Here is a 27995-nt window from a genome sequence, read left to right as displayed (position 1 = left end):
AGGACAGTGGCTTCTTCTGCGGCCCCTAACACCTTGGACTATTTGCAGCCCTATGCCCCTTGTGCCTGCACCTCTCCTCCCACAGTTCATCCCCTGCAAGCTGCATTGGGACACCTGGCCTCCTCTCCCTTCTGCACCCCCCCTTCTTCCTCAGAGGAGGTGCCACCAGCAGAGACCACAATCCCCATTACCAGGGTAACAGAAGGCTGTCTGATATCTGGAAGGGTCCACATGGTCTGAATCCTCCAGGGTCCTTGGAGACACCAAGGAGACCTGAAATGAAGCCTGGAATGCTGACAATAAAGCCCCATACAGAGATGAAGCTGCCAATTACCAATAAGTCACCAGCAGCAAACTATCTACCAAGTTCCTCACTACTCACACTGGCAATGCTGCTGACCCTTTTTATCCCAACCATGGATTTGTTTTTGCGAATTGTCAGCAGGCCGCCTGCCTGTTTTGCCTGTGCGACGAGTGCGAAATCGCACGGGCAATATATAATCAGCATCAATTGCCTTTTTAATGGCCTTAACTGGCCTCTAAATTAATGGCGGGTGCAGCTCTGACTCCTGCTTGCGCCCACCGACCGAAGTGTCGCGAGAGTGCACAATGACATCAGGACACGAGGTCATCACATGCTATTTTACACTCAAGTGGGTCGGGCATGCACCCGCCTGCTCATTGAAAAATTCTGCCCTAGGAGTTTTGTTGATTCGCAGAGGTCTTGTAAAAATACAATGCTGTAGTTTGTAGAAGGCTGAACTGGTGCAGCTGATCTAGCGTTGGATCTCCTCATCAATGGTGGCCTTTTGAGAAAGGTGGCTGCTGAGATATGGGAAGTATTTAACTTATTCCAGAGTCTCTCCATCAATATATATGGGAAGTGGAAAATTTGGCTGACCAGGTGTGGGTTGATATACGAGTTTTGTTTTGACAACATTCATGGACAGGCTGGGTCTCTGTATGCAGAATTGTAGAGATCAAGGGCAGAATTTTACGAGTCAGCAAGCGGGGGCGGGGCCCACTCACCGACATGTAAAATGACGCACGGTGACGTTGGGCGGAACTCCGGACATCACCACACCCCGTTTAAATTTTCAGGAAGGCGGGGGCGCAGCAAAATCAGCTGCGGGCCCGCCGACCTGTCAATGGCCAATTGAGGCCATTGACAGAGCAATTAAAATAATTAGTGGACCTGCCCGTTCAACCTTAAGGTTGGCGGGCAGGCCAGGAGCCCCGACGGGAACTAGAAAAAACATGAAACCTCATACACGGGTGGGATGAGGTTTCATGTAGGGTTTTAAAAATGTTACTAAATTTTTTTTGGAAATTATGAACATGTCCCAACTCATGTGACATTGTCACATGAGGGGACATGTAAGGGAATTTTTTTTTCTATTTTTAATATAAAAATTAACATAGAGGCGATCTCCCTGAGGCAGCACTTAGCCTCAGGGAGATGAGTGCTCTCTTTCATACGCATGCGCGAAAGAGCGCACTCTCAATTTTAGGCATTCCCCCCCCCCCCCCCACCCACACAGGGAACGCGTAGCACTTCCCTGCGGACGTCACGCTGGGCAGGCCTTAATTGGCCCACCCACGTAAAATGGCGCCGCGCCTCTGATTGGGGGTGCCGATTGGAAGCACGCCCGCATGTGCCCGCCCGTCAACTCCCCCCCCCGATGGGGAGAGAATTCAGCCCCAAGAGTGGCTTGCAAATCTGGTGCAGAGTGGGCAATGACACTGGAGTCATCCGCAAAATGTAGATCATGTATATCGATGATGATCAGTTAGTTTTGGCACGGTGGCAACTGATGTTAAAGAGTTTTCTATCTAGATGTGATTTAATATTGACACCAGAGGGCAATTGATCTTTGATGAGGTGAATAGCCACTGTCAGATAGATTGTAAATAGTATGGTGGGTATCACACCAATCTAGATTCTGAAGGCATCTGTTTCAGATCTCCCACTCAAGACATTTGCAGTCATATCATCATGAAGCAATTGCAAGATTGTGATTAAGTTTATTGGACATCCAAATCTTTGAAGCGGAACCCAGAAAGCTTTGCAATTTAATGAGTCTAACACTTTGGTCAGGTTGATGAATGCAATGAGAGTTTCCTAGTGTTTTGTTTTCAACATTTCTTTTGGAGCATGTTGCAGATTGAGTGGTACAGACATCATTCAGATCTCTAACTCAAACAATGACGTAACCAAGAAGGTGCTAATACTTTGATCTAGGATACCTGCATGTGGTTTGTATTTGTCCTTTAGCAGAAGAGGATGTTTGTTACAATGAGGCCATGCTGAGTATATCTTGTCAGTAGGAGGATGCCATTTGCATTGGCTTTTCCCATCTTTTTTTTCAATGTTTCTGCTCCGGACTTTGGTGCCCCACCCAACCCTGGTGTTAAAGTCCCCCAGATGGATGTTTTTTCTTCTTTGGGATGGCAGTGAGGGCTGTATCAAGGTCAGAATAGAACTTTGCCTTAACATCCTCATCAGAGTCAAGAGGAAGGGCATAAGTACTGATGATGGTGGCATATTGGTTATGGCTGGGCTGTGGTGAAGTGTCATGAGTCTTTCATTTATACAGTATATACTGTACATAAATATCAAATGAGAATAGGATTGAGGTTGGCTGTGGTATCTATCATAGTTAAATGGCCTGCCAATAATTACTATCCAGGCTCACTCACAATGAATCGCCATTTGACCGGGTTTGAGAAAAATGCCCTGTGCATAGGAAACCATTCCCCTCCACTAGCTTTTAGGAAGGTGGGGTGTGGGGAAGGGAACTGATATTTCTATCCACAAAGCAGCTGGTGATGAATGTGACCAGTACTTTACAGAACAATGTGGCTAGGGCTGGTGATTTAGCAATTGGATGCAAACTCATGTTCCAGCATTTCATGTCAGCATTTCATATGCCAGTCCTCCAAGAAACTGTTCTGTGATAACTTGATAGTGTAGAATCAAAAGGTTGTTAAAGAACAGCCCAAATACCATCACCTACGTCAGTTGCAACATATTTAGCACCAGATATTCAATCTACTGTTCGTTTTGGTGCACAGACAGAAGCTGCACTGGCTGACGTCAGGTGTAAATTGTGCACAATGCTAAGATATCTCTCGAGATTTTAATGGAGTATTTCACAGCTGTCCTGTGCTCCGGTGACTCATATTTTACTCTCGGGGGTGGGATTCTACTTTGATCTGGTGAAAATAGAATTTTGGGCTCCAGCCTATGTTGATGTTACAGCATTCACATTAAATGCAAACATTACAGAAGTTAGGGAGCCTGTGTGGACATTAGGTTCACAAGTTAATGTACAAAGGAGTTAATTTTTGTGTAGACTATATCAAAGCTCAATGATTTTTCTCATATCATTCTCAGCTTGGTAGAAAATCAAGCTGTTCCAGCTGAGGTTCCTTTTATGAAGAAATCAAGTGTTGGAAACCAGTCTTCGAAATTAATCCAGACTTTTATTCAATGATTAGTCAACTCACTGCAATATGGTTGCGCATAAGAATATCAGTTTCAACTTTGCTCAGTATATAACACTCTTGCCTCTGATTCATCTTATTTGAATCCAAAGTGCATGCCTCACACTGCCCCACATTGCACTCCAGTTCCAATATTTTTGCTCACTCAGTTAATCTGTCTATTTCACTTTGCAACATCCTGCTGCCATCTGCAACATATACCATCCCTCCTAACTTAGTGTCACCTTCAAACTTGGATAGACAACTCGCCGTTCCTTCATTCCAGTCATGAAGAAATATGTTGTAAAGTTGAGTACAGAGCCTTGGGGAGCGCCATTTGCACGTCCCACGAGTCAGAGTTCCAACAGAGAATTTCACATAAACATGGAATCACATTCCTTGCTAATATTATAGAGTGCACTTTCCTGAGTTCCTTGCTGTTGTGAAAGAAGGTGATAGATACCATTATGGTAATAACTATTGCTAAAAATATTCACAAATGAAGTGCATTTTGCACTGGTACCTGTTCTATAGGTCTTTGTGGGGTAAAGCATTTGTCCTTTGAAAAACCTCAGATCAAATCTATACTACTCAGCATATTGCTCACTGAAAGCAAACTAGTGAACCGTTCAAACCTATCACTTATACCTGCAATGATCCCTGAAATCTGACATTGAACAATGTGTATTGTTAATCAAGTTTCAAACCATTGGTGAGCTGTGAAACTAGATGTTTTTCTTGATAATAGGTTTATTTACAGAACACAGCGGTACACATGCCTGCTTCCTACTTACTACCCCTCTGTTCTGGCAGTCTCTCTTTATAAGTGCTGTAGGTAATTAATTAAACAATGCCCTTCACTTGTGTATCTTAACAGTATAATTAACTGACCCTAGCCAAGCTGTTCCAGTCTGTGAATATACTCGAAAGAGTTACAATCTGTGACTGTTGATAACTCGAAAGAGTTACAGCTACAAAACTGGCATCTACCTGTCAATGTGGAAAATTGCCCAGGTATGTCCCTTCCACAAGAAGCAGGACAAATCCAACCCTGCCAATTACCACCCACCCGTCTACACTTGATCATCAGTAAAGTGATGGAAGGGGCCATCATCAGTGCAGTTACTTAGATATAATCTGCTCACTGACGCTCAGTTTGGGTTCCACCAGGGCCACTCAGCTCCTGACCTCATTAAAGCCTTGGATCAAACATGGACAAAAGAGCTGAACTCCAGAGGTGAGTTGAGAGTGACTGCCCTTGAAATCAAGGCAACATTTGACTGAGTGTGGCATCAAGGAGGCCTAGCAAAACTGGAGTCAATGAGAATCAAAGGGAAAACTCTCCACTGTTGGAGTCATAGCTAGCACAAAGGAAGATGGTTCTGATTGTTAGAGGTCAACACCTCAGCTCCAGTACATCACTGCGGGGGTTCCTAAGAATAGTGTCCTAGGCCCAACCTTCTTCAGCTGCTTCTTCAATGACCTTCCTTCAATCTTAAGGTCAGAAGTGGGGATGTTCATTGATGATTGCACAATGTTCAGCACCATTCGTGACTCCTCAAATGCTCAAGCACTCCATGTCCAAATGCAGCAAGACCTAGACAAGATCCAGGTTTGGGCTGTCAAGTGGCAAGTAACATTCGCGCCAGGCGATGACCTTCTCTAACAAAAGAGAATCTAGCCATCACTCCTTGACATTCAATGGCATTATCATCACTGAATCCCCCACAATCAACATCCTGGGGGTTACCATTAACTAGAAAGGAACTGGACTAGCCATATAAATACTGTGGCTACAAGAGCAGGTCAGAGGCTAGGAATCCTGTTGTGAGTAACTCAGCTCCTGACTCCCCAAAGCCTGTCCACCATTTACTAGGCACAAGTTAGGAGTATGATGGAATACTCTCCACTTGCCTGGATGAGTGCAGCTCCAACAACACTCAAGAAACTCAACACCATCCAGGACAAAGCATCCCGCTTGATTGGCACCCCATTCACAAACATTCACCCCCTTGACCACCGATGCATAATGGCAGCAGCGTGTACCATCCACAAGATGCACTGCAGGAACTCACCAAGGCCCCTTAGATGGACCATCCAAACCCACAACAGCTACCATTTCGAAAGACAAGGGCAGCAGATAGATGGGAATACCACCACCTGGAAATTCTCCTCCAAGCCACTCACCATCCTAACTTGGAAATATATCACCGTTCCTTCACTTTCGCTGGGTCAAAATCCTGGAACTCCCTCCCTAACAGCACTGTGGGTGTACCTACACCATATGGACTGCATGGGTTCAAGAAAGCAGTTCACCATAACCTTCTCAAGGGCAACTAGGGATGGGCAATAAATGCTGGACTAGCCAGCAATGCTCACATCCCATGAAACAATAAAAAAAAGTAACATTAACATATATCACCATTTTTTTTATTCATTTGTGGGATGTGCGCATCGCTGGCTGGGCCAGCATTTATTGCTCATCCCTAATTGCCCTTGAGAAGGTGGTGGTGAGCTGCCTTCTTGAACCACTGCAGTCTATGTGGTGTAGATACACCCACAGTGCTGTTAGGGAGGGAGTTCCAGGATTTTGACCCAGCAACAGTGAAGGAATGGCGATATATTTCCAAGTCAGGATGGTGAGCAGTTTGGAGGGAAATTTCCAGGTGGTGGTGTTCCCATGTATCTGCTGCCACTGTCTTTCTAGATGGTAGTGGGCGTGGGTTTGGAAGGTGCTGCTTAAGGAGCCTTGGTGAGCTTCTGCAGTTCAAACCTAACACTTATAAGTATCAAAGCTGCACAGAAATTATCATAACTTTACTATATTTTTTCTTTCTACCTATTGATATAAGTTGAAATAGTGCCTGTTGATAACATCAGGAGAAGCAATTAGAATGAGTTATTCAGTCTTAGCGTCAGTCAATCAACTTTCATAAGCAGCTGGGCCATAGTTGTCACAGGACCTCGCACTCTCCCTACTGCCAACTTTTGCATCCTGGTCTTCCTATGCACTTGAAATAATTAAATCACTGGAGCAATTTGGGTTAATAACTATCTTTCTCAATGTTAATTTAGCTCCATATGATTGGTTTGTAGTATCTCCTGGCAAGTTATGATGTTATAAACACTGTTTTTGAAACAAATTTATTAAAAACATAAAAACTTTACATTCAGAGCTTTTCCCTTTTCTGACGAAAGGTCCTCAACCTGAAATATTAACTCTTTCTCTCTCCAGATATGCTGCCTGACCAGTTTCGCATTTACTTCATTTTCTGTTTTTATTTAATATTTTCAACATCCGCACTATTTTGCTTTTGTAGTCAGTCTAAAATGAATTCTTCATAATTGTTTAACTTAAAGGATTCAAATGACATAACGCCTTGTTTAAAATTAAGAATCTGCATTAAATGTTGGACACGGTTGTAAAATGTATTTATCACAATGTCTTTTTCTAAAACCCTCTAAGCAGTTCAAAAACACGCTTGATTTGAAATACTTGTGGGTAGGGAGAAGGAGACAAGCAGGCACCTGCCAATGTGAAACTAATAAGATGATGTGAAGTTAGTCAAGGCCTCTCACTGGTAATGGGATCAATTTACATCAGTTGTGCCACTTGTCATGCAGTATGCTGTCTGTTCAAGATTCCTGTCATTCCCCTTTGAGATAAAAAAAACATTTGGCCTTCCCTATACCCTAACGTGAGCTGCGATGGCACATTGACTGTGTGCCGAGACAGTCCTCACAGCTTTCACGATGTTTCGTTGATTTTACTTCTAGTCTGTTTTGAGATGTTACTACACTGAGTGCTGTTGCCCCCCACCCCCACCCCCCCCACCCCCCACCCTTGTCACCTGCCATGTCTAATGGTTACCGTACTCTTTCCCAGCATCTAAATGACTTGAAAAAAGAAAACTTCAGTCTCAAGCTCAGGATCTATTTCCTGGAGGAGCGAATACAACAGAAATATGAAGACAGCAGCGAGGACATCTACAAGAAGGTAGGAAATGTTATCATTTTGTCTGTATGAGCAAAGCATTAAAAGGGTATTCAAGATCTCAAACTACAATATTTCTAGGGCAATTTGTAGGAAAATGACCAAGCATTGCTAGGAAGAGGTAAGATATAGGTTCAAACTTTAATACCTACCCCAACTCATCATTTTCTGATATCAACTATGCCATCAAAAGATGAGTGTCAAGCATGTGTCATGTCAGTGTCATGCCACAGGGAAGAAAGTTATCTCAGATTGCTAATTTGCAACATATCAAAATAGTAAAGAGTGAAACTGGAGAGAGATGGGTGAGGTTTGGCCTGAGGTTGTCCAGAAAGATTTAGAAGAGGGAAAAGGAAGAAAATGAAGAATCAGAGGAAAGGGGGTTGCATAGTATAAATAGTTGCATCAATAAATTGGTGATGTTTATGCTATGCAGTCATTACTTGTGTCCAAATTATGTAATTAATGTGCCTCAAACTGAAGTTACCCCAGCAAACTTCAATTTCAGTTGTTCTTTTTGGAGATAATGGCCGCAAATCATCTACAACAATTTTGTAGGAGTTGGAGTGTAGTTTTGCATTTATGTCAAGTTGCCAGAAAACGCTAGGTCTGTGAAAAAGAAAGCCCCTTGTTATCTGGATGTCCGTACCTGGCAGGATTTACTATGCAGTTGGAGTTGGGCTGCCAAAACATTTCAAGAATATCTCATGTTTTAAAATGCAAAAATATAGGTTTTATCAGCACCTACTGGCAACTTAATTAGGTGATATAAATAAATAATCAAAAGCATAGGAATCATTGGCATTGGTTTTAACCCTACCCACCTGGTAGAACCTGATCAGTGGACAATTACAATTAGTCGGTCAGAGGAGTACTTGAAAAGAACGATGCTGAGCCAAAAAACAAGATATTAGGAAGAGTGCCCAAAAACTTGGTCAAAGAGGTCGATTTTAAGGAAGGGGAGTTGGAGATGTTTAGGGAAGAACTTGGATCTGACCCTAATTTCTAATATAGCCCAGTGGAGTCAGAATTGAAGAAACCTTTTAAAAGCTAACCATTGTCAACAATAATGCTTAGGAACCATTTAAAGTACATGTTAAAGATTATATTTTATATGATCCATTAGCAGCATTTTGCTCGGAAACCAGATTACAATAGAAATGAGTAATGCTCGGATTTACTATGACAGTATATGTAGGAAAATAAAGAGAATGTTTGATATCAATTCTCTGTGTTGAGCACAGATGTGTGCTCCACAGTGAGCTTTATAGGAAAAGTGCATAAAAAGAGGGGATTAACAACTACTTCCATCTATATGATGCCTTTACAGTAGGAAAAAATCCCAAGGCAGTTTACACAAGGGTGATTAAACAAAAAGCAAAAGAAAGCAACATTAGCAAGGGTGAATAAAAGCTTTGTTAAAGAAGTAAGCTTTGAGGTGGTATTAAAGAATGGTGGCAAGGTTTAAAGAGGGAATTCCAGAACTTAGGGCCTATACAATTGAAGGCACGGTAGAGTGAAGGGAGTGAGAGATGCACAAGAGGTCAGATTTGTTTTATCTCAATTCCCTATAGTGGGGAGTATACATGCTCCATCTATGTTAAAGTGAGAGGCTTGTTATAGGTATGGTACTTTACATGGTTATGAGAGAATTATAAAACATAGATCACAGAATATAAGCAAGGTGACGCTTGTTACAGGCAGTATGTGTTGCATGGCTTCTTGGTATTCATAGGTAATGTCTTCTGTTAGAATATTACAGTGAAGGACAAGTTATACAGTTAGTGTGCTTTGTTACATCTAAGCATTTGAATTGGACCTACCCCACCCCAAAATGGTTACTTATCTTGCCAGGGTCCCATTATGACAGTGATGCCATTCCCTCCAGCTTCAAGTGTGAGTTAGAGTTAGACCATGTAAATGAGGCCCATAAGGCCTGGATTAAAAGATAAGGCATGAGTTGCAAATCTGCAGAATTTACTAATAGATTTGCACCACTCCCCAATTTGCTTACCACAAGAGGCATCTCGCCTGGCCCCCCAATTACTTTTGCACCCTTGACTCCTGCCCTGTTTTAAAAATTGGTCTTGTGTATCAATTGTAATAGTTTTATGTCTTAGTTCCATTTTTGTTCTGTTCCTTTGACTATTCATTCACTTTCGACAGTGGTTAAGTGGTCTAGCTGTCAATATGCCTATTCGTTTGGTAGCTATGCATGAACCAGTTCATTGGCAACTAGTTGACGTTCATGTGTCCTGCATGGGTGTCCAATTCCCAGTGGTGTGGTGGCTACATACGTAAATCTCTGGCTTTGTGGAGATGATTGTAATTGTGTCAGGTCCCTTGCAACCTGTGGAGATTCTGGGACTATTTTAACCCTACTAGTCAGGTGGGCAGTTAAAATGCCCCAGGTTACTTACTCACTGGAGGGCTGCCTGGATTTCTCTATGTCTGATTTTAACCTGCTCTTCTCAGCAGGTGGTAAAGGCATCCACCTGAAACAGTTTGGATCTTAACTGACATATTCAGAACGGGGTCCGATGATCATTAATCTAATTCCAATAGCATTTTAACAGGGGTTTGAGCAGGCCTGAGGAGGCTGGAGATGTGAAGAGACCCTGTAAGGTTGCTTACTTTCCTTTGTTGAGGCCAGGAGGAGCTTCTCTGTGCCTACAGGAAAGGTTAGGACTCTGACCTGTTCTGGACTCTTCTCCCCATGGCACGCATCCTAGCCCCCACCACATTCCCTCCTGTGAAATCCTCCTAGAACCTCTTCCTCACATTTATACGCATGCCAACTTTTGTGAGGTCAGAAACAACTCTCCGCCCAGAACAGATGGAAAGTGGAAGAGCAGCATAATAATGAGGCCCAGCTGTTAAAATTGCCATGGCCTCATATTGCCACCAGGTGGGTCAGAAACTAACTTCCGTGGTTTCTCATAGGAAACCCACTGTGAGTTAAATTCCCTCCTGTCTGCTTTGCACACAAGTCTCATTGACTCAGACCCAAATTAATCTAAGCACTCTCCCCATCTTGGGGAATAATTAAAAAATATTGCCATCCTATTAAGTGTTTGTCACGTTGTTTGTTAGGTTATGTGTCAAGCTCCTGCTTATTCAACAAGGTAAAGATTAAAAACCGAACAACGATGTTAATGGAGGGGGTTGGGTGGTGTTGGATCATTTTATAAGAGGAAAGTCACAGTATGCCCACTGTCTCATAAGGTATTAGGAGTCATAAAGGTATTGCAACTATTGTGGTAGATTGTTTTCGTTAGTTGTTTTATATATTAAAACTGAGAATGTACACTTGATCATTTATAAGAATTTTTTATGAAGGTAGTTTATTTTTTGTAACTCTGCCACAAATAGGCTGTGAATCCAGGTGGTTTATTTTCAGTGGGTATAGCCTGGACACATTGGTCTGCTTCAGTATTTTGTCACTATCTCCAAGTGAAAAATTATTGTGTTATTGGGTAGCATGAACGCATGTGATGCAGATATGTGTATAAATTGAACGAATGTCCAATACACTTTTCTCAGTCAGAAGGTTGTCAGTTTGATCCTATGTTACTGGAATGAATAATCTTGGCTAACACATTAATGCAACATTTAAACAAAGGGTTACATCAAGAGTGCGCCTGCATTTTAGGTGCTCATGAATAAAGGAAGAAGTTAAAACAGTTTCCCATATCCTCAAGATGTTATAACGACTTTACAACCAATTAACTACTTTCAAAGTGTAATCTCTGTTACCATGTAAGCAGATATGGCAGCCAATTTGCATATAGCAAGGTCCTACAGCAACAGATGACATGAGTGATCAGTCAATTTGTTTTAGTTAGCATTGGGTGAAGGAGCAATGTTGGCCCTCCTATTCTTCACCATGTCATTTATTCTGTTAATGCTATTGAGGTTTTCTAATCAATTTTCATCCCAGTCAAAGAAAACATGAAAACTCAAATTACAATCACATTTCCTGCACCCTTGTCCTGCTCCTTCTTTAATTCAGGACTTGGGGAAAAAGCATCAACCCTACTTTGGACCCTACACCATAGTCTCCATTCATTAATATGTGACACATTGGTACATCAGGTTGGTGTCACAACATATATCATGATAAAACAGGAACTTACACCCCAAATGCTGCAGGTTTACCAATTTCAGTACCAATTTCTTCACAGTAGAAGAAACAATCAGAAATACAATCACCGTGGATACTGTTTGTGCATGTCCTAGTGACTGCTTTAGATATTATTTAGGCTGAAACCTTAATGCAGGTCACCTGTTTGCACCTTTTGGAGTAAAGAATGATCAGTGGTCTATTCATGATGGGGTGGGTGGGAGAAAAATGTAATATGGGTAAAAGATCCTCAATAAAGTTCCCTTAAAAATCACCCTAAAGACTCTTTGCTACCATGTCTTTGGTCTCCTCTCCCTCATACCCTCCCCCCATAACTTCTTTCTCACCCTAGTCAGTGGCAACCCTTTTCCTCATTAAGCACTGTGATGCATTTCAATTATATGAGAAGCATGATCCAGTTACCAGTTGTTCTTAATATGCTAGAGTAGGCAATCAGGCAGCCTGATCTCAGACCTCCACCTTCTGCCTCATTGAAGAGGCTCCTTGTAGTGTAGAAGGAAAAACAAATGATGCTTCTCCCTGGTAATTAATTAATTACTCAATATAAAAATATGTTACTTTCTTTATAATACTTTGGAGGAGGATGGTGGACTCACCTTAGAACTTTTTCCTTCTGTCAAAAACCACAGGATAATCAGTAGATATGTGAAAATTCAACATATGTGATGTTTATTGTCAATGGACTCATGCTGGTAGCCAGTAGTAGGGATATAATAGAACTCAGTACCCCTGGATTGGGAAGGAGAAAAATCAGCCAGGGTCACAGTTATCTGCCAGGCAAAGGCAGCATTTGGCTCAGTTGTAATGCCTTCATTTGTATAATATCCTATCAACATTCACCTATGAAAATCACCACTTGAATGAAGTAGTAGAAGGCTGCCAGCATCTATAAAGTCATTCTCCAGCTTGAATCAATGCTATTAGAAGTTAGGTGCGGGAAGAAAAAGACTAGACAGAAAGTCTCCTACTTCACAACAGTGACTATACTTCAAAGGAACTATTTGGCTGTAAAGTGCTTTGAGACATCCTGAAGTCATGAAAGGCACTATATAAATACAAGTTCTTTCCTCCTTTCTTCTTTCTCATTAAGTGCTGCGGGAAGAGTATTTCCCTCCTGCACACCTCCTGCGTGAGCAGTGAGTATGATGAATGTGGTAACAGGTTCATTACTGACCTGCTACAAAATCTGCCTCATACTCAGGAGCTGCCAGCCAATGGGAGAGCCATGCACCATGTTCATGCAAAGTTGGGTTTATTCTTGGAGCTGTTGTCAAGGGGATAACAAACCTAAATATAGAAGCTGATCGCTGGCTTCAATCCCTGAAACAAATTATCTGTGAGAGTTTGGACTAACAATGGGGCTCAGTCACTATTCACTGCTCAGGAATAAGTAAAAGCAGGGTGTTAATAAATTCAAGAGCTCTAGTAGTGATTGTATGTACAGTCTGCCCCTGATAATTGAATGTCATTTTCAAATGCAAAAATTTGAATTAGTCAGTAATTTGAGTTAGCTAACATAATTAAAATGGCAACATTGAAAAGTGTGCAAAATAAAAATCCAGAAAATGAAGTTAGCCAAACTGCGAAGCAAGAAGAGTAGACCGTAATGCACTTCTATTATAATCTCTACCGAGTATTCACATCAACCTCTCATGTTTCCATTTGCTTGACAGAAGATTAACATGTGGCGCACCATATTAATTTGAAATGGACAAGGTATCTGAGAGCCATGGTTTAGGCTGCCCAGCAATTTTGGTGGCCTAGTGTGGCAAGGGACAGGAGGCATGCATGTCAGAGTCCAAGGGTGGAATCGTCCCAGATTTGCACTAAGTACGGTAGCGGGTGAGACAAAGGACATTTTACTCGCCAGCCACAATGGCGGCTTTTCACATCATATCTAATTCCCGGCACGTCCTCCCAGATTAATAATGCATTCCCAGGAAACATGCCGGATCACTGGTGAGGCAGCCTCTGATTGTCCGCCCCGCTGTTACCTCAGGCCGTCAGTATTCCGGGTGCCACCTCAGGCCGTCGGTATTCCGGGTGCCATATTTAAAGAGTGCCCCTGCACAGAGCTAGCACTCGCTAAGGGATCGGAAGCTGCAAAATCATGGCTGCCAAAGGGAGGAAACATGCTGCCCCCAAACTCAATGACACCTCCCTCAGGCACCTACTGGACGCAGTGGAGACCCACCATGAAGTCTGGGCGAAGACCAGCAAGCAAGGTCACCATTCCAGCATGGGGGGCAGTGACAGCGGTGTTCAGCGCCAATGCCCTGCAAAAGAAGACAGCCACCCGATGCCGAAAGAGGATGAATGATATCCCCTATGCCGCCAGGATAAGTCACTCTTCTCATCACTCTCTACTCACACACTCACAAACCCAACATACAGGAATCTTGCTCACTGCCAGTTCAAGGGCCATGATCATTCACTCTCTCACACACACCTTCATCTGCCCTGCGGATCATGTCCTCATCTCATCCATGGCACCATTCATGATTGGCGGTGCTCAACCAAGTGAGGATCCAGCAGTGCAACATCCATCAGTCAATCATGCTGTGTCCTGTTTCACAGGCCACTGCCATGCACTAATTATCTCTCCTTGCTTTTGCAGGCACATCTGGGAAATAGCCGAGGGGTCCATAAGCCAGCTCCTCAACTCAAGCCCTGCAGACACCTCAGAAGAAGAATCTGATGACACCCTAATTGAAGACCCGTCACAGCGCTCACCCATACCCTCCACCAGCGCAGAGATACACACCTTGGTGGGACCTAGCTCTGGAGTAGCCTTGGGGTCACAATTTGTTGAGCACATCACACTGTCTGATCCACAGCAGGCGGACACAGGGACTTACCAGGTTTCCAGCACTCAGAGGGCCACTGGAGGCCCGAAATCTGCTGAGTCCGAGTCAGATGAGGTGCCTCTGGACTTGGTCAGACCTCAGTTGCTGGAGCTGCAAAGGCAAGCTCAGGAACATCAGGAAGGGATGTCCACTGCATTCCTCAGATTGCAAGACACAATGGAGGAGTCCATCCACCTTCAAGTCTGTGGTTATAGTGCCAGCATGCCAACACTGGTAGGATAGCAGCCGCCACGGAGACCTTGGTCCAGGATATTGGTCCCATGCTGCTATGCAGGCCAAACTCCATCCCTGACGCCATAGTTGGCCTCCAACAATGTCAATGCGAAAGAGGCGCAGGGCAGTTCGATCTCACTCCAGCTTCCCCTTCTCCTCAAGGAGTCAATCAGGCCCTTGAGCACCCATAGAGTGGAGGATCTGGCCCATCCAAATTCCCTTTTCCTGTGACCCCAGCAGCTCCAGCTCCACAGGTCAAGGAGGGTGCCACTGCCACACAGCAGGTCCCAAAAGGAAGCAGGGGCCATCCCTGCAGAGGACGCCCACCAAGATCATCACAGACAGGGTGTAGCAGTCAGCACCCAGCTGCCTCCATCTCTACTGTGGATGTTGGTTGAGCACCAAGATATAGCGGCAGGGTTAGGAAGGTTAAGAAGATGTGGTTGCACAGCCTAGCACAGGTGTTAATCACTTGTACATAGTATTCACTATTGTCAATAAACTCCCAAGAATGTCTCCTTGCCTATGACTCCTTTTTATGATGAGCAGTGTGCAGTGTTTGTGCCACTCAGATGTGAAACCTTGTTCCTGTGCAAGATAAAGGCAGGTGTCTCAGTCCAGGGCCTCTTCCCTGTGCGGTGTGTAACCTTCAGACCAAAGTGATGGTCTGGCCTCACGCTCATTGGACACATTAGTGATGCCTGTACCTCGATGGTGCTTGTCAGTGCTGCCAGAATGTCGTGGGCAGATGTCATAGAGTTTTGTCATTCTCTCTGTGTGCTCTCAGCAATTTTGTGTTGGGGTTGGCCCCTATCTTTTCAGCATCCGTGTCCGGTGATGGTGTGCTGCTGCAGGGGTCCGGTGCTGAAGGTGGACAAAGGATCAGGTGCATTTAAAGTTTCACAGCTGCGTCTCCATGATATGACCCTGATCACAGAGCTCAAGCGAGCTGCCCTCGGCCAGGCAGGAGTCAGACATTCACAGAAGCAACGTGAAGATCTATGGAGTGTCCTCACTGCATGTCGTCATCGTCTTCCTGGAATTTAGTGACTATTAGGGCCTCTGCTGCGTCTCCATGACATGAGCCTGAGCACTGAGGGTATGTGCACTGCCATCAGCCTCACAGGAGTTAAATGTTCACAGATGCAAGGTGAGGATGGCAGGACTGTCCTCACTGCATCTCATCATCATCCTCCACAAATCTTACGGCTATGAGTGCCTCACAAGCGCGCCTGCCTCATCTGGCCAGTGTGATGGCCTCATCGCCAGCATCCTCGCCTTCGAGGACCTCATCACCCTCATCCCCTTCAATGTCCTCTTCATCAGAGGAGACATGCAGCTCTTCCATCTCCTCCTCAGCCAGGTCCTTCCCCAGTTGCAGTGCTAGGTGGTGTAGTGCACAGCAAGCTAAGATGATGCACAACATCCTCGGTGGACTGTACTGCAGTGCTACACTGGACCAGTCAAGGAACTGGAACCTCAAAATGCCTATCATTTGCACCACCAGAGTCTGTGTCGCAACATGAGCCTTGTTATACTGTCGCTCTGCTGCAGTCTGAAGCAGCCGTACGGACCATGTCCTCTGGGTGTAGCCCTTGTCCTCAAGGAGCCAACCCTGTAGCATCTGTGCACCCTGGAAGATGTCAGGTACCTGAGATCTGCTAAGAATGTAGGAGACGTGGATGCTCCCTGGAAATCGCAGGCAGACCTGTAGGATGTATTTATGGTGGTCCACACCAGCTGAACATTCAGCGAGTGGAAGCCCTTGCTGTTGACGTAGCTGACTGCTGTTGCCACAGAGATCTAAGTGCCACATGAGTGCAGTCAATGGCACCCTGCACCTGTGGAAAACCATGGATCGCCGCAAATCCCAGTGCTCTTGCTTCCTGGCTTTCCTGCTCCCAGCTGAAATACACAAAGTTCTGTGCCTTCATGAAGATGCCGCCCATGACCTCCTGGATACACTTGTGCGTGGAGGCTTGCAGGATCCCGCACTGTGCAGCACTGGAAGGAACCACTGGTGTAGAAATTGAGCACCACAATCACTTTCCCTTCCACAGGCAGTGGATGTCCTCCATGTCCCCGTGATGCCAAATCCTGCAGCTGGTGGCATATGTGACCGACTAGTTACCTAGGCATGTGCAGCCTTCGGTGACACCAGTTGTCACTCGTCTGCAGGAATGACAGGCGCCATCTCTAGACCTTGGGTCTAGCAAGTTGCCTACGAGCAACAGTTCTCTGTGGATCTTCAGATGCATGCGTAGCAGGCCCTACCACTTGTTCATCTTGAGGCAGGTGTTCTCCCTTTGCCAAGCCAGGCTCGTTCATGCGCTCTCCTTCTTCTCTGCTCCTTGTAAGCCATGAGGCAGACTGTTAAATCATCAGGCTCCTCGATCCTGATGTTCGCCTCCTGCAGGATCAAAGCGAGAACGCGTGGGTTAGCAAAGGTGGCCTCTCTTGGTTAAGTCTGAAGGTACCTTCACGCATGCAGGCGAGTGCTGGCCACTACTTAGATGGCCAGTGTGTAGTGCGCTTCTTGGCTGTCCGAAACCCCACCCACCTCTGCCCCACTCCACTTAACCAAATGGCAACAGCTTCGGCCACTGGACTGCATGCTGTGCTCTCCACTCAGGCACAGGCATTCTCCTAACCTGCACTGCCAGGCTGCACTGTTAGCTGGAACCATGGTGGAAACTGGTCCAAACCTTAATAAAGACATTGCAAGGGTCTCTGAGCGCCTCCACCAGTGACTGCACCATAGCCACCTTTCACAATGGGATTTTATAACTTGCCCAGTCGGCCAATTGCTCCGCTGCCTCCAAAATTGCATATTAATTTGCAGTCTGCAGCATAGGGGTAAAAAGTTCTGGAGTATTTGGTGGCACTTTCATGCTTTTGAGTGGGCAGAAAACCTTTGGATGCCTGACTCCGAGCATGTCAATGGAGCTGCAGCTGAACGGCCTCAGCTGTGGAAAAATGCTCACTTTTGACAAGCTTTTCCAAGTACGAGGCCGCTTCCTTCACTCCCACCCTCCTCCCCCCCACATAGCCCCCCCCATGCCACCGCCCAGCATGTGCCTGTGTTCTTCCTTCAGTCTGTGCTGCCTTGACCCCCGTCCCGCCCACCCTGACCCACACTGGAGCCCTTGCCTCGGCACTGCACTGAAAGCCAGCCGGGAAAAAGCGACTTGCCTATGCCCCCCACTGAGTCCGCAGTACCTCTTCTTTGATGTTCTGCGGGCGATGCTTGCAAGCTCTGTGCAAGTTTGTGTGTACTTACCAGCGGGTTCCTCTAGAAGTTCAGGTCACCAGGTGAACATTGCTTATGTACAGTTGCATCCACACCAATGTGCCCAGATGATGCATTTTGGAGGGATGATTCCGGCGAGCAGGGCTAATAATTAGATGCAAATGTATTAAAATGGCACTCCCGACGTGGTGACGGGAAACATGGCCCACCATTGACAGGTGGAGCAGACGATCGCAAGCTGGTTTCACAACGGCGTAAAACCAATTTTTGGCCTTGTCGCCATATTGTCATCCCCTCGCCCACCATGACACCCGACGAAAATTCTGGCCCATGATTGATATTAAATATACTGCTTACATTCAACAGCAAAAAAAATGTAATCTTAAAAATAGCTACAGTGACAGCGCAGTGAGTTCGACCTATGAGTTGCCGAGTAAGTTCCAAGTAGAATCCTGGGGATATGGGCGGTTGTTGAACAAGCTGATTTCAAGAAGGATGGCAGAGGTAATTCCTGGATTTGCAAAAGATTTTGAAATCTCCATTGTGATCATTATGGTCATTTTCTAATACAAGGGATATTTGTGAAGGATTGTCAGGATGTTTAGAATTCTGTCTACTTCAAGGAAATTTTTTTCACCAAGCTCAACCAAAGTCTACAACCCGAAGATGGGGATTATACAGCAAGTCTGTCTAGGGATAACTGAGATCAGTTATGCAGTTGGGCAGTAAAATAAAATTTACGCTGTCAACAATTGTTAGTGACTTGGACAATATTTGGGTTATCGCCATCCCAATTTTCATGAGGTTTCAAGGGTTTAGCACTTAAATTCTTCATTGAACACAATAACCCAAGACTGCACAACTATTCACCCATAAATGTTAGTTTTTTTTCAGATTTCAAACCAAGCACATATTCTTATAGGAGCATAACAAAGCAAGTTGGAGTTTTCCAAATTTCGCTGCAGTTTTTATTTAACCTTGTTGGTAAGGTATCTGACTATTGGGGTGCAGGTCTTGATACAAATCTCAGCCTCACCTTGTGAACTTGGTTCTACCAACAATCTCCCAACCCCCACCACCCCCACAGCAGCCCCCCTCCACCCCATCCTTCCCCACGTCGCAAAGTAAAGTCAGAAGGACTGGGTGTAGGGATAGAGAAAATAACTTTCCCTAGGGCTGTATCGCACTTCACAAAATGTCAGCCAGACTACAAGTATATAAAGTAGCATTAAAAGCAACAATGGAGAAAGTCTAAATGAGAGAGCAAAAGTCTGAGTAAAAAAGAGTGTACAAAGAACTTGTGGTAGTCTGATGTGTAATATACCTTTAAGAAGAATGTTAGAATGGAAGATCACATGATCTTAGTATCCAATAGCAGAGTAGCGTGGGCTACCTCTGTAGTTAGTAGTCCGTAGTCAGTAGTTAATAGTTTGCAGAGTGTAGAGGTAGAGTTTGAAATGTAAGCACATGTTTGGTTACTGCTGAGAACCTTTGTAACTAAACACAGAGTTTCTACCTATGAAGTGTCTGCTACTCAAATTTATCAGTAGTACTAACTCAGCCACCCCTTACAACAAGCGTGCAAACATAATCCAACGAACTGGTGACTAAGATCCAACAGAACTGTAATAGAAAATGATGTAAATGCACTGAAGGCCCGCCATGTGAAAGAGAATGAAAGGTTAATGTTTTGGGTGTGCCCTTTTTATCTGGCATTTCTGTGGGGAGTCTTTCAGTCGTCTGCGGTAACTTTGGCATTTTTACACCATGTCCCCTTGATTTTCTACCAACCCCAACAAAATTAAGAGTAGAAGGAGCACCGTAGAAATACTATTCCCAAAGCATTAAATAAGGCCCCCTTGGTCTTTGACACTCTAGTACTGTACTAGGGGAGCGTTGTATTGTTGGAGATGCTATCTTTCAGGTGAAAAGTTAAACCCATGCCCTCTTACACTCTCAAGTGGACATAAAAAATTGCATGGCATTATTGAAAGAAGAGCAGGAAAGTTTTTCTGTGAAAAGTGTCCCAGGACAGAATCATAGAATTTTATAGAGCAGGAGGAGGCCATTTGACCCATCAAGTCTGCACCACTTCTTTGAAAGAGCTGTCCTGTTTAGTCCCACATCCAGCTTTATTCCCACAATGCTATAAATTAGTCCTCATTAAGTACATGTCCAATTGCCTTTTAAAAGTTCCTATGGAATCTGATTCCATCACCTTTTCAGTAGTGTGTTCTAAATCTTAACAACCCAATGTGTGAAGAAATTTCTCCTCTTGTCCCCCCACTAGTTCTTTTGCCAAATTGTTTTAAATCTATGGTTACCAACCCACTTGTCAGAAGAAATAATTTCTCCTATTTGCTCCATCAAAATCCCTCATAATTTTGAGTAACACTATTAGGCCTCCCCTTAGCCTCCTCTGCTCTAAGGAGAATGATCCCAGGTTCTCCAAACTCTCCATATACTGAACTCCCTCATCCCTGGTGTCATCCTGGTAACCTTCCTCTGTACCTTCTCCAGGGCCTTTGCTTTCTTCCTAAAGTGCGATGTTCAGAATTATACGCAATGCTCCACCTGAGGCCTAACCAGTGATTTGTAAAAATATACCATGACTTTTTTGCTTATATTCAATCACAATACAGTAGCTCAAATCTGGTTGTCCAAGAACAGGAGTTGTCTGAAAAACGAGCATTTTTATAATGTGCCATCCATCAATTTTACAGCAATTGAAAAAAAATAACAATTAGACTATTTGGCTAGGCATTGCATTGGTGCAGTGTGGAGCCTGACCAGTTTTCGACTTTGCTGCTTCGTGTGCTAGTCTATTTCCACATTCCGAGCAACCCTTGACCCCACCTGACCTGGCCTGACCCAAATTGCCCGTTGCCCAACCCAAAATGTGGCAAGATCTGAAATCCGGCATGGCCTCAGTCCCAAAGTTGCCAGTTTTGAAACATTGTACCTGTATCCTATTTACAAAACTAAAAATCCCATATGCCTTCTTAACTGCCTACTTCATATATTTGTGAATATGCACCCCCAGGTGCCTCTGTTCTTGCACCCGCTTCAAAGTAGTACCATTTAGATTATACTGCCTTTTCATGTTGTTTCTCCCAAAATGCATCATTTCACACCTATCTGCATTACCATATGTCTGCACATTTCACCAGTCTTTCTGCATCCTTGTAGTCTGCTACTATCCTCCTCATTATTTATTATATTGCCAAGCTTTGTGTTGTTTGTAAATTTCAACATTGTACTCCCCACACCCAAGTCCAAGTTATATATAACAAGAAAAGCAGTGGTCTTAACATCAACCCCTTGGTGACCCCACTGCATACTGCTCTCCAGTCAGAGAAACATTCATTCAACACTACTCTCCACCTCCTATCCCTTAGCCAATTTCATACCCAAGTTAGCACCATCCCTTTAATACCATGTCCTTTTATTTTCTAAATAAGTCTGTTATGAGGCACTTTATCAAATGCCTTTGAAAGTCCATGTACACAACATCTACTGTACTACCTTCATCAACCTTCTCTGTTACTTCACAAGAACTTAATCAGGTTAGTCAGATATGATTTGCCTTTAACAAACTATGCTGACTGTCGCTAATAATCCATGCCTCTCCAAGTGAAAATTAATGTTGTCCTTGTAGTTTTGTCTAGTAGTTTTCCCACAAGCTTTAATCTTCAACCAACATCACTAAGACAGCTAATCTGGTTATTTATCTTATTGTTGTTTGTGGGAATTGACTCTTCAGAAAGTGGCTTTCCTGTTTCCAACATTACAATGGTGTCCTCACATAATTGGATGTAAAGTGCTTTGAGATGTCCCGAAGTTATGAAAGGTGTGATTAAAAATGCAAATCATTTTTTCTCTCTTTATAAAGTTGAATTTTTATTTTCATATCTGTCACCTTCCATTCATAACAGTCTTGTCCCAGGTCATTAATAGAGCAACAGATTTGATGCAGTGCATCAACCTGCAACATATCTTCCATGCTTACTGGGCAAATCACAGTTTGTGTTTAAAAAAAATCCCAGAGGCAGTGAAAGTACCATGTTCTGAGCAGATCTGAGCTGCAGCAAATCATTAGCCTGAATCATTGTCAAAGCTGTGACACTCACCAAGTCGTCTGTCTTTCAGAACATCGAGCTGAAGGTAGAAGTGGAGAGCCTGAAACAAGAACTGAATGAAAAAACTGAGCTGCTTGAGAAAGCCTCGTAAGTCACATTTACTGCTTCCTCTTGAATCATTGTGCCTGTGCTAAAGTTTACAGTTATTGTAAAGTAACTCAGTGACTATTTCCACTGAGGTAGCATTTGTCTGGAATAGCAATCTGCCTCATATACTATCCCAGTTTGAAAAATTGGAGGAAAAACCTGCTTGTGCTCTTCTTTTGTTTAAGGAAATACTCTGGAGTGTGTAAAATACACTCTTTTGTATAAATGTCTGTTTAAAATTATTTACTAGATTTATGCAGACCTACCTAGTATCTGTTTATCATGTGAAGCTAACATCTCTGCTGCCTATCAGAGGCTTGTGTGTGAAGATCTTCCCCAGGACGAACTACCTGTATAGGAGGTTTGCGGGTTTTCTGAGAACCCCTGTAAACAGTACTTTATGATTAGCACCATCCCCTTTTCCTGGGAGAATCCCAATAAATCTTTCAGGGCTCCAGTTCGTCCCTGTATTACCATTACCAGGATTATTCTCTATTCAATCCTGCCTGCAGCTATGCTTTTCTCTTTCCAATTTGTGTAAAAGTGTCTTTGTGATCACAATCATAACCCTGCATAATTAGCTTACTAATGGTGAAATTCCAGGGAGGGAAAGACCTCATCAACTTTCAAATCTCTCACTTCCCTGTCTGAAATGGCATACACCTGCCCATCTTCTAGCAATTCCTCCTCTCCCAGCATCCACACTGTGACAACAACTAATCTGAACTTGGAGCCTTTGGAGTGAGAGTTGATTCCAGCAACTATTTGACTTAACCTAGATGAAAAGATTGGAGTTGGAGTGGGGATACATAATCTGTGCTTTTTTAAAGTAGCTTTGAAGTGGTTTGAAAGGTCATATTTGGAAAGCATTTGCCATTATAGTTACAGAGTTATTGTGTTGTAGAAGCAGGTGATGTAGTCCAATGTTTTTTCAAAGTTCTTTTGGAGCAGGGGCTCATAAGTTGTGAGATCTGCATCAGAGTACAGGGATTTGCAACAACTGGGTGTAGGATTTTTGCAAATTTAAAATCATCACATTCACTAAGAACATTATTGTTCTTGTTTCTGACAATTGTGATGTCTGCATTAAAAAAAGTTGCACATGTTGCTTAGTGAAACTAAGAACTGTAAAACACTGGATAGGGGGCACACATATTGTCTAAAGACTAAAGAACTGACACCTGCATCCCAATCCAGCATGTGGTACTCTATTATGCCCTGCATCTAGTCCACTAGACTGAGCTGGTACTTTGAAATTGCCGTACTAATAGTTTGCTATGCAACACTTGCAACACTTAAATTTGCTGAGTGCCCCTTACTAGGAGTGGCAGTCACTCATTTTTGTTTGAAATGCTATTTAGCTTGAAGAATCTCACTGTCAAAATAAACCATTCTGCCTGCATTGTGTATCTTTCTCCCATCCTCTCTTTCAGGCAAGGACTTATGCCAGGGTTGGTACTTTTCCACAGGTACCAACTGATTATGAATCCAAATTCCAACATTTCTCTGATGTTTAATTGTCTGTAGGAAGGTGGTCAGATATTACCTCAAAATCTCATCCTAGCTATTAGCTAGATTATGGAAATGTGGAAAGTTGATGGAGGCAGAAATCCAAATGAAACTTAATAATGTGTGTGTTCTGGTAGGGTTCCCATACAGGGGCATCAGGTGAAGCCCAGAACTTAATCCGATCCATTAGGTTTTCTCTCACCTAGTAGCTCCCTTTTAAGTTCACTGCCCTCCCCTTGTCCACCTCGATCTCACCACCCAGTCAGAATTTATGATCCAGTGGATGACTAGAATTTGATTATGTGCTGAAATTCAGCAAATTAAATATTAGTTCAATGGACAGGCTTGTTGTGTCACTACGCCCAGTCAGTCCAGCAATGTGCAGCTGTTTTATTGTGCATTTATACTGCAGTTAATAGTATTATATTGATAGTTCCAATATCCATTCCAGTTCATTTAGAATGACTGGCTCCAGTTGCAATTCTCCTGCCCACAACTCCTTCCACGATGACTATGTTTTAAACATTATGAAAGCATGGATGGATTTGTCTGTATTCCTCTCCCCAGATCTTCCATTCTATATCCCAAACACTAGGCTTGACACTATATGGGAGTTGGACCCATGTACAGTCAAATGTGATTGGTATGAGACTACTTTCTGCATGGAGTGTCACATTAATTCTTTCTCTGCCCAGCATCCAGAGTTTTATCTGCAACTTTAGCTCTACACCAAAGTAGAAATGCTAGAGTTATAATTTAGATACACCTTTAATGTGTTGGTACAGCTGTACAGTGGAGAGACTAGTTTCAATTACTGTCACGCAGTATCGTGCAAGCTCAGTTTGGCAGCATGTAGAAACAATACACAAGGGGATTTGTTTAAATTCCACCTCTACTACTCTATAGCATTGACATGTCTTTTATTATATATATGTTTATATATATGAAAACACACAATTCTCTTGGGCTTCGAGGGATGGGCTTTGTTAAATTATAGTCAGTAATCTAATTGCAGTATATATGTAGAAATCTCTGCACAGCACACAAGTACCATAACACAAAATCTAGCACCATCTGGTGGACTGTTATATAGTAATATTGTATATAATTATATTACCTGGTCCTGGTACATTCTGATAGGTTTGTTGCAGTGAAAATAATGCATTGGATTTTTTGTTAGGAACAACGGTGAGACTATCAGCATGAAGGGTATCAAGTTGCGGTACTTCCCTACTAGATAACCGCCCATTCAAGTGCAAATGATTTTTTTTAACAGCATAGTAAGTTTTAATCACTGACAACCAACCTCTTTGGCCCTGAAAATTTAATTTTACAAATCTAGGAGCAGGATTTTCCCCCCATTGTGGGGAAGTTGAAGTGTGGGCGTGCAAGAGGCGTGGCCACCATTTTATGTGGGCAGGCCAATTAAGGCCCACCCAGTGTGATGTCCACACAGAAGCGCTGTGCACTCCCTGTGCGGGTGGGGGGGTGGTGGGTGGGTAGGGGGAGTCCCTAAACCCGAGAGTGCGCTCTTTCACACATGCGCATGAAAGAGCGCACACATCTCCATGAGGCTAAGTGCTGCCTCAGGGAGTTCAGCTCTACAATAAAAAATATTAAAAATAGAAAAAAAAAATCCCTGACATGTCCCCTCATGTGACACTGTCACATGAGTTGGGACATGTCCATAACTTTTTTAAAAACTTTAATTAAACTTTTTAAAACCTACATGAAACCTCATCCCGTCCGTAGATGAGGTTTCATGCTTTTTCTGAAGCCCGCCAGGGCTCCTGGTCTGCCCACCAACCTTAAGGTTGGATGGACAAGTCCATTAATTACTTCAATGACTCTGTCAATGGCCTTAATTGGCTGATTTTGCTGCGCCCCCACCCACCTGAAAATTTAAATGGGGCGCCTTGACGTTGGGAGTTCCACCCAACGTCACCGCGCGTCATTTTACGCATCAGCAAGTGGGCCCCAACCCCTGCTCTCCGACGGGAAAATCCTGCCCCAGAGTCTCATTTCTTAAGATTTTAATTGTTGGTGGAGATTTTTTTCAATTGCTTTTTCTTTCTCACTCTTTTATTTCTCTCTCTCTCTCTTAATCCCATCTTTCCCTCTTTTTAGTTTGCTTTCTGTACATAATTTGACATTGAAATAAATATTATTATTTAGACTTCCTGGTTTAGACTCAGCATGTCTCAGTATGGATTCTTTAATATGATAGGTTAAAGAGACACACTGTGGCTTGCCCTGTTCACACAGATCATACGCCTTCTGTAGAGGACACTACATTGAAATAGCTCCCTAGTTATTTCAAGTTGGTATGCAGAAGCCATGGAAAGTCTGTGGGCAGCTGTGAGTGTATTAAACAACAGCCACTGTTTCTGCAATACTGACTACAAAATCCAAGCCACCATCACATATTTCAGCTGAAAGTTAATCTTTTGAGGACATCAGTAGAGCTCCTCTCTAAGTTTAATTTTGAATCTTTTAGCATGTTCTGAAAGAAAATGGTTTAGTCAGCTGGATGCCTGACATACAGAAATACATCACCATGCTTACGAGTCTCCACATAAAATCACTGCGGATATAAAAACAGAAAAAGCTGGAAAGACTCGGCAGATCTGGCAGCACCAACACTGTAGAGAGAGAATCACAGTTAACATTTCGAGTCTGTATGTTTCTTCTTCAGAGCTAAAGAGAAATAGAAATGAGATGGATATTATACTGTTTGAAGGGGTGGAGCAGGTGGAGCAAAATGGAAGGTCAGGAACAGGTGGGAGCTCAGGAGAGATTGACGAAGATATCATGGGCACAAGGTAAAGGGAGTGTTAATGGTAGTGCTGAAGACTAAAGCAGGTGCTGATAGTGGCATAAAGGTAAGATAGCAGAATGTGTTAATGGCAGAACAAGGGTCAGAACATAGAAACGAGTGACAAATGGCCCTGCTGGGGTTGGGGGCGGGGGGGTGGAATTTGGGGAAAAGTATTTAAAAAATTTTAAAATTTAAATAAATAAATAAATAAAAATATTAACACATGCTGCTATCTTACCTTTATGTCACTAGCAGCACCTTCTTTAGTTTTTACCACTACCTTTAACACTCCCATTGTCTTGTGTCCATGACATCTTTGTCAATCTCTCCTTAGCTCCCACCTATCCTTGACCTTCTATCTTGCTCCACCCTCCCTTAAACAGTATAAAATCTATCACATTTCTACTCCTCTTTAGATCTGAAGACGAGTCATACAGACTTGAAACATTAACTCCGTTTCTCTCTCCACAGATGCTGCCAGACCTGCTGAGGTTTTCCAACATTTTCTGTTTTTATTTCAGATTTCCAGCATCTGTAGTATTTTGCTTTTATCACTGCAGATCTATCTGGCTTGGGTATTGGATAGCCACATCTGTCACAAAGGATCAACTTGGTTCTTCTCTCCTATCACCAGGCATGTCTCCTTGGAGCCAAATAAAACCACAGAAGAGGCCCTGTTGAGTCTCAAAAAAAATTGCTGCATTTAAAAAAAAAATTCAGGATTCAGGTGTTAAACAGTTTTTTAAATTTTCTCTCTGTTTTACTTCCTAAAAATTAGAACGGACAAAACCTTTTCACTGGATATACTGGATATATTTGGTTTTTGCACCCTCTTGTGGAACTGTTGTGAGCAGTAATTCAGAGTCACTCCTTTCTAATATGGATGGAAGTTTTAAGTTGGCTTAATAGAGATTTATAGTTTTGACATTTTAAGCTGTAGGTCAATGACAAAACCAGATGAATGATACATGTAATAGCTCTGTCAGAACCTGTGGAGATGTTGCTCGTTTTCCCCATTCTGCCATCAGTATATGTTTTAGTTTCTCATTATTGTCACTTTTAATCTTCCTTCTTGTGTTTGCAAGCTTATCACTAATCTTTTAAAGATAGTGTTGAGGGGACCCTGGAAGTCAGTGCGTCAGTGCACGGTGCTACAGAATTCAGGAGCACATTTTATATCATCCATATGCTGCCAAGATCAGCTGCCCTGTAAATGTGTGGAAGTCCTGAGCTGAAGCCAAACGTAGAAAGGCACACATGAAGTATGGAATTATGTGCAATTTCTCTTCCACCGATCCAGCAGCAGCAAACATGCATTGATATGTACAACTCCAATGTCTGTGCTACAGTCATGTGAGACATGAAACAGGTAGTAGTTGCAGGGGAACTGATAGGGAAATAGCTTGACTGATCTGTGCACAAGCCACACATCGTTAACAATCCAGAGCAGACTTTAATGAGGCAAGAACAGAGCTGGGCCGGATAGAC

General features: G+C 43.3%; 1 protein-coding gene across 1 annotated transcript in view; it reads left to right on the top strand.

The window, feature by feature from the left end:
* pde4dip (phosphodiesterase 4D interacting protein) overlaps positions 1-27995 on the top strand; it is a 545686-nt gene that overhangs the window by 264944 nt on the left and 252747 nt on the right. Inside the window, exons 4-5 of the mRNA XM_078561344.1 lie at positions 7373-7483; positions 22104-22180. Coding sequence (XP_078417470.1) covers positions 7373-7483; positions 22104-22180 — 188 coding nt within the window. The remainder of the gene's footprint in view (positions 1-7372; positions 7484-22103; positions 22181-27995) is intronic.

The sequence above is a fragment of the Cetorhinus maximus genome, chromosome 17 (genome assembly GCF_964194155.1).
Source record: "Cetorhinus maximus chromosome 17, sCetMax3.hap1.1, whole genome shotgun sequence".
Lineage (NCBI taxonomy): Eukaryota > Metazoa > Chordata > Chondrichthyes > Lamniformes > Cetorhinidae > Cetorhinus > Cetorhinus maximus.
Note: the sequence above shows the minus strand (reverse complement) of the source record. Positions and strands in the feature narration are given on the sequence as shown.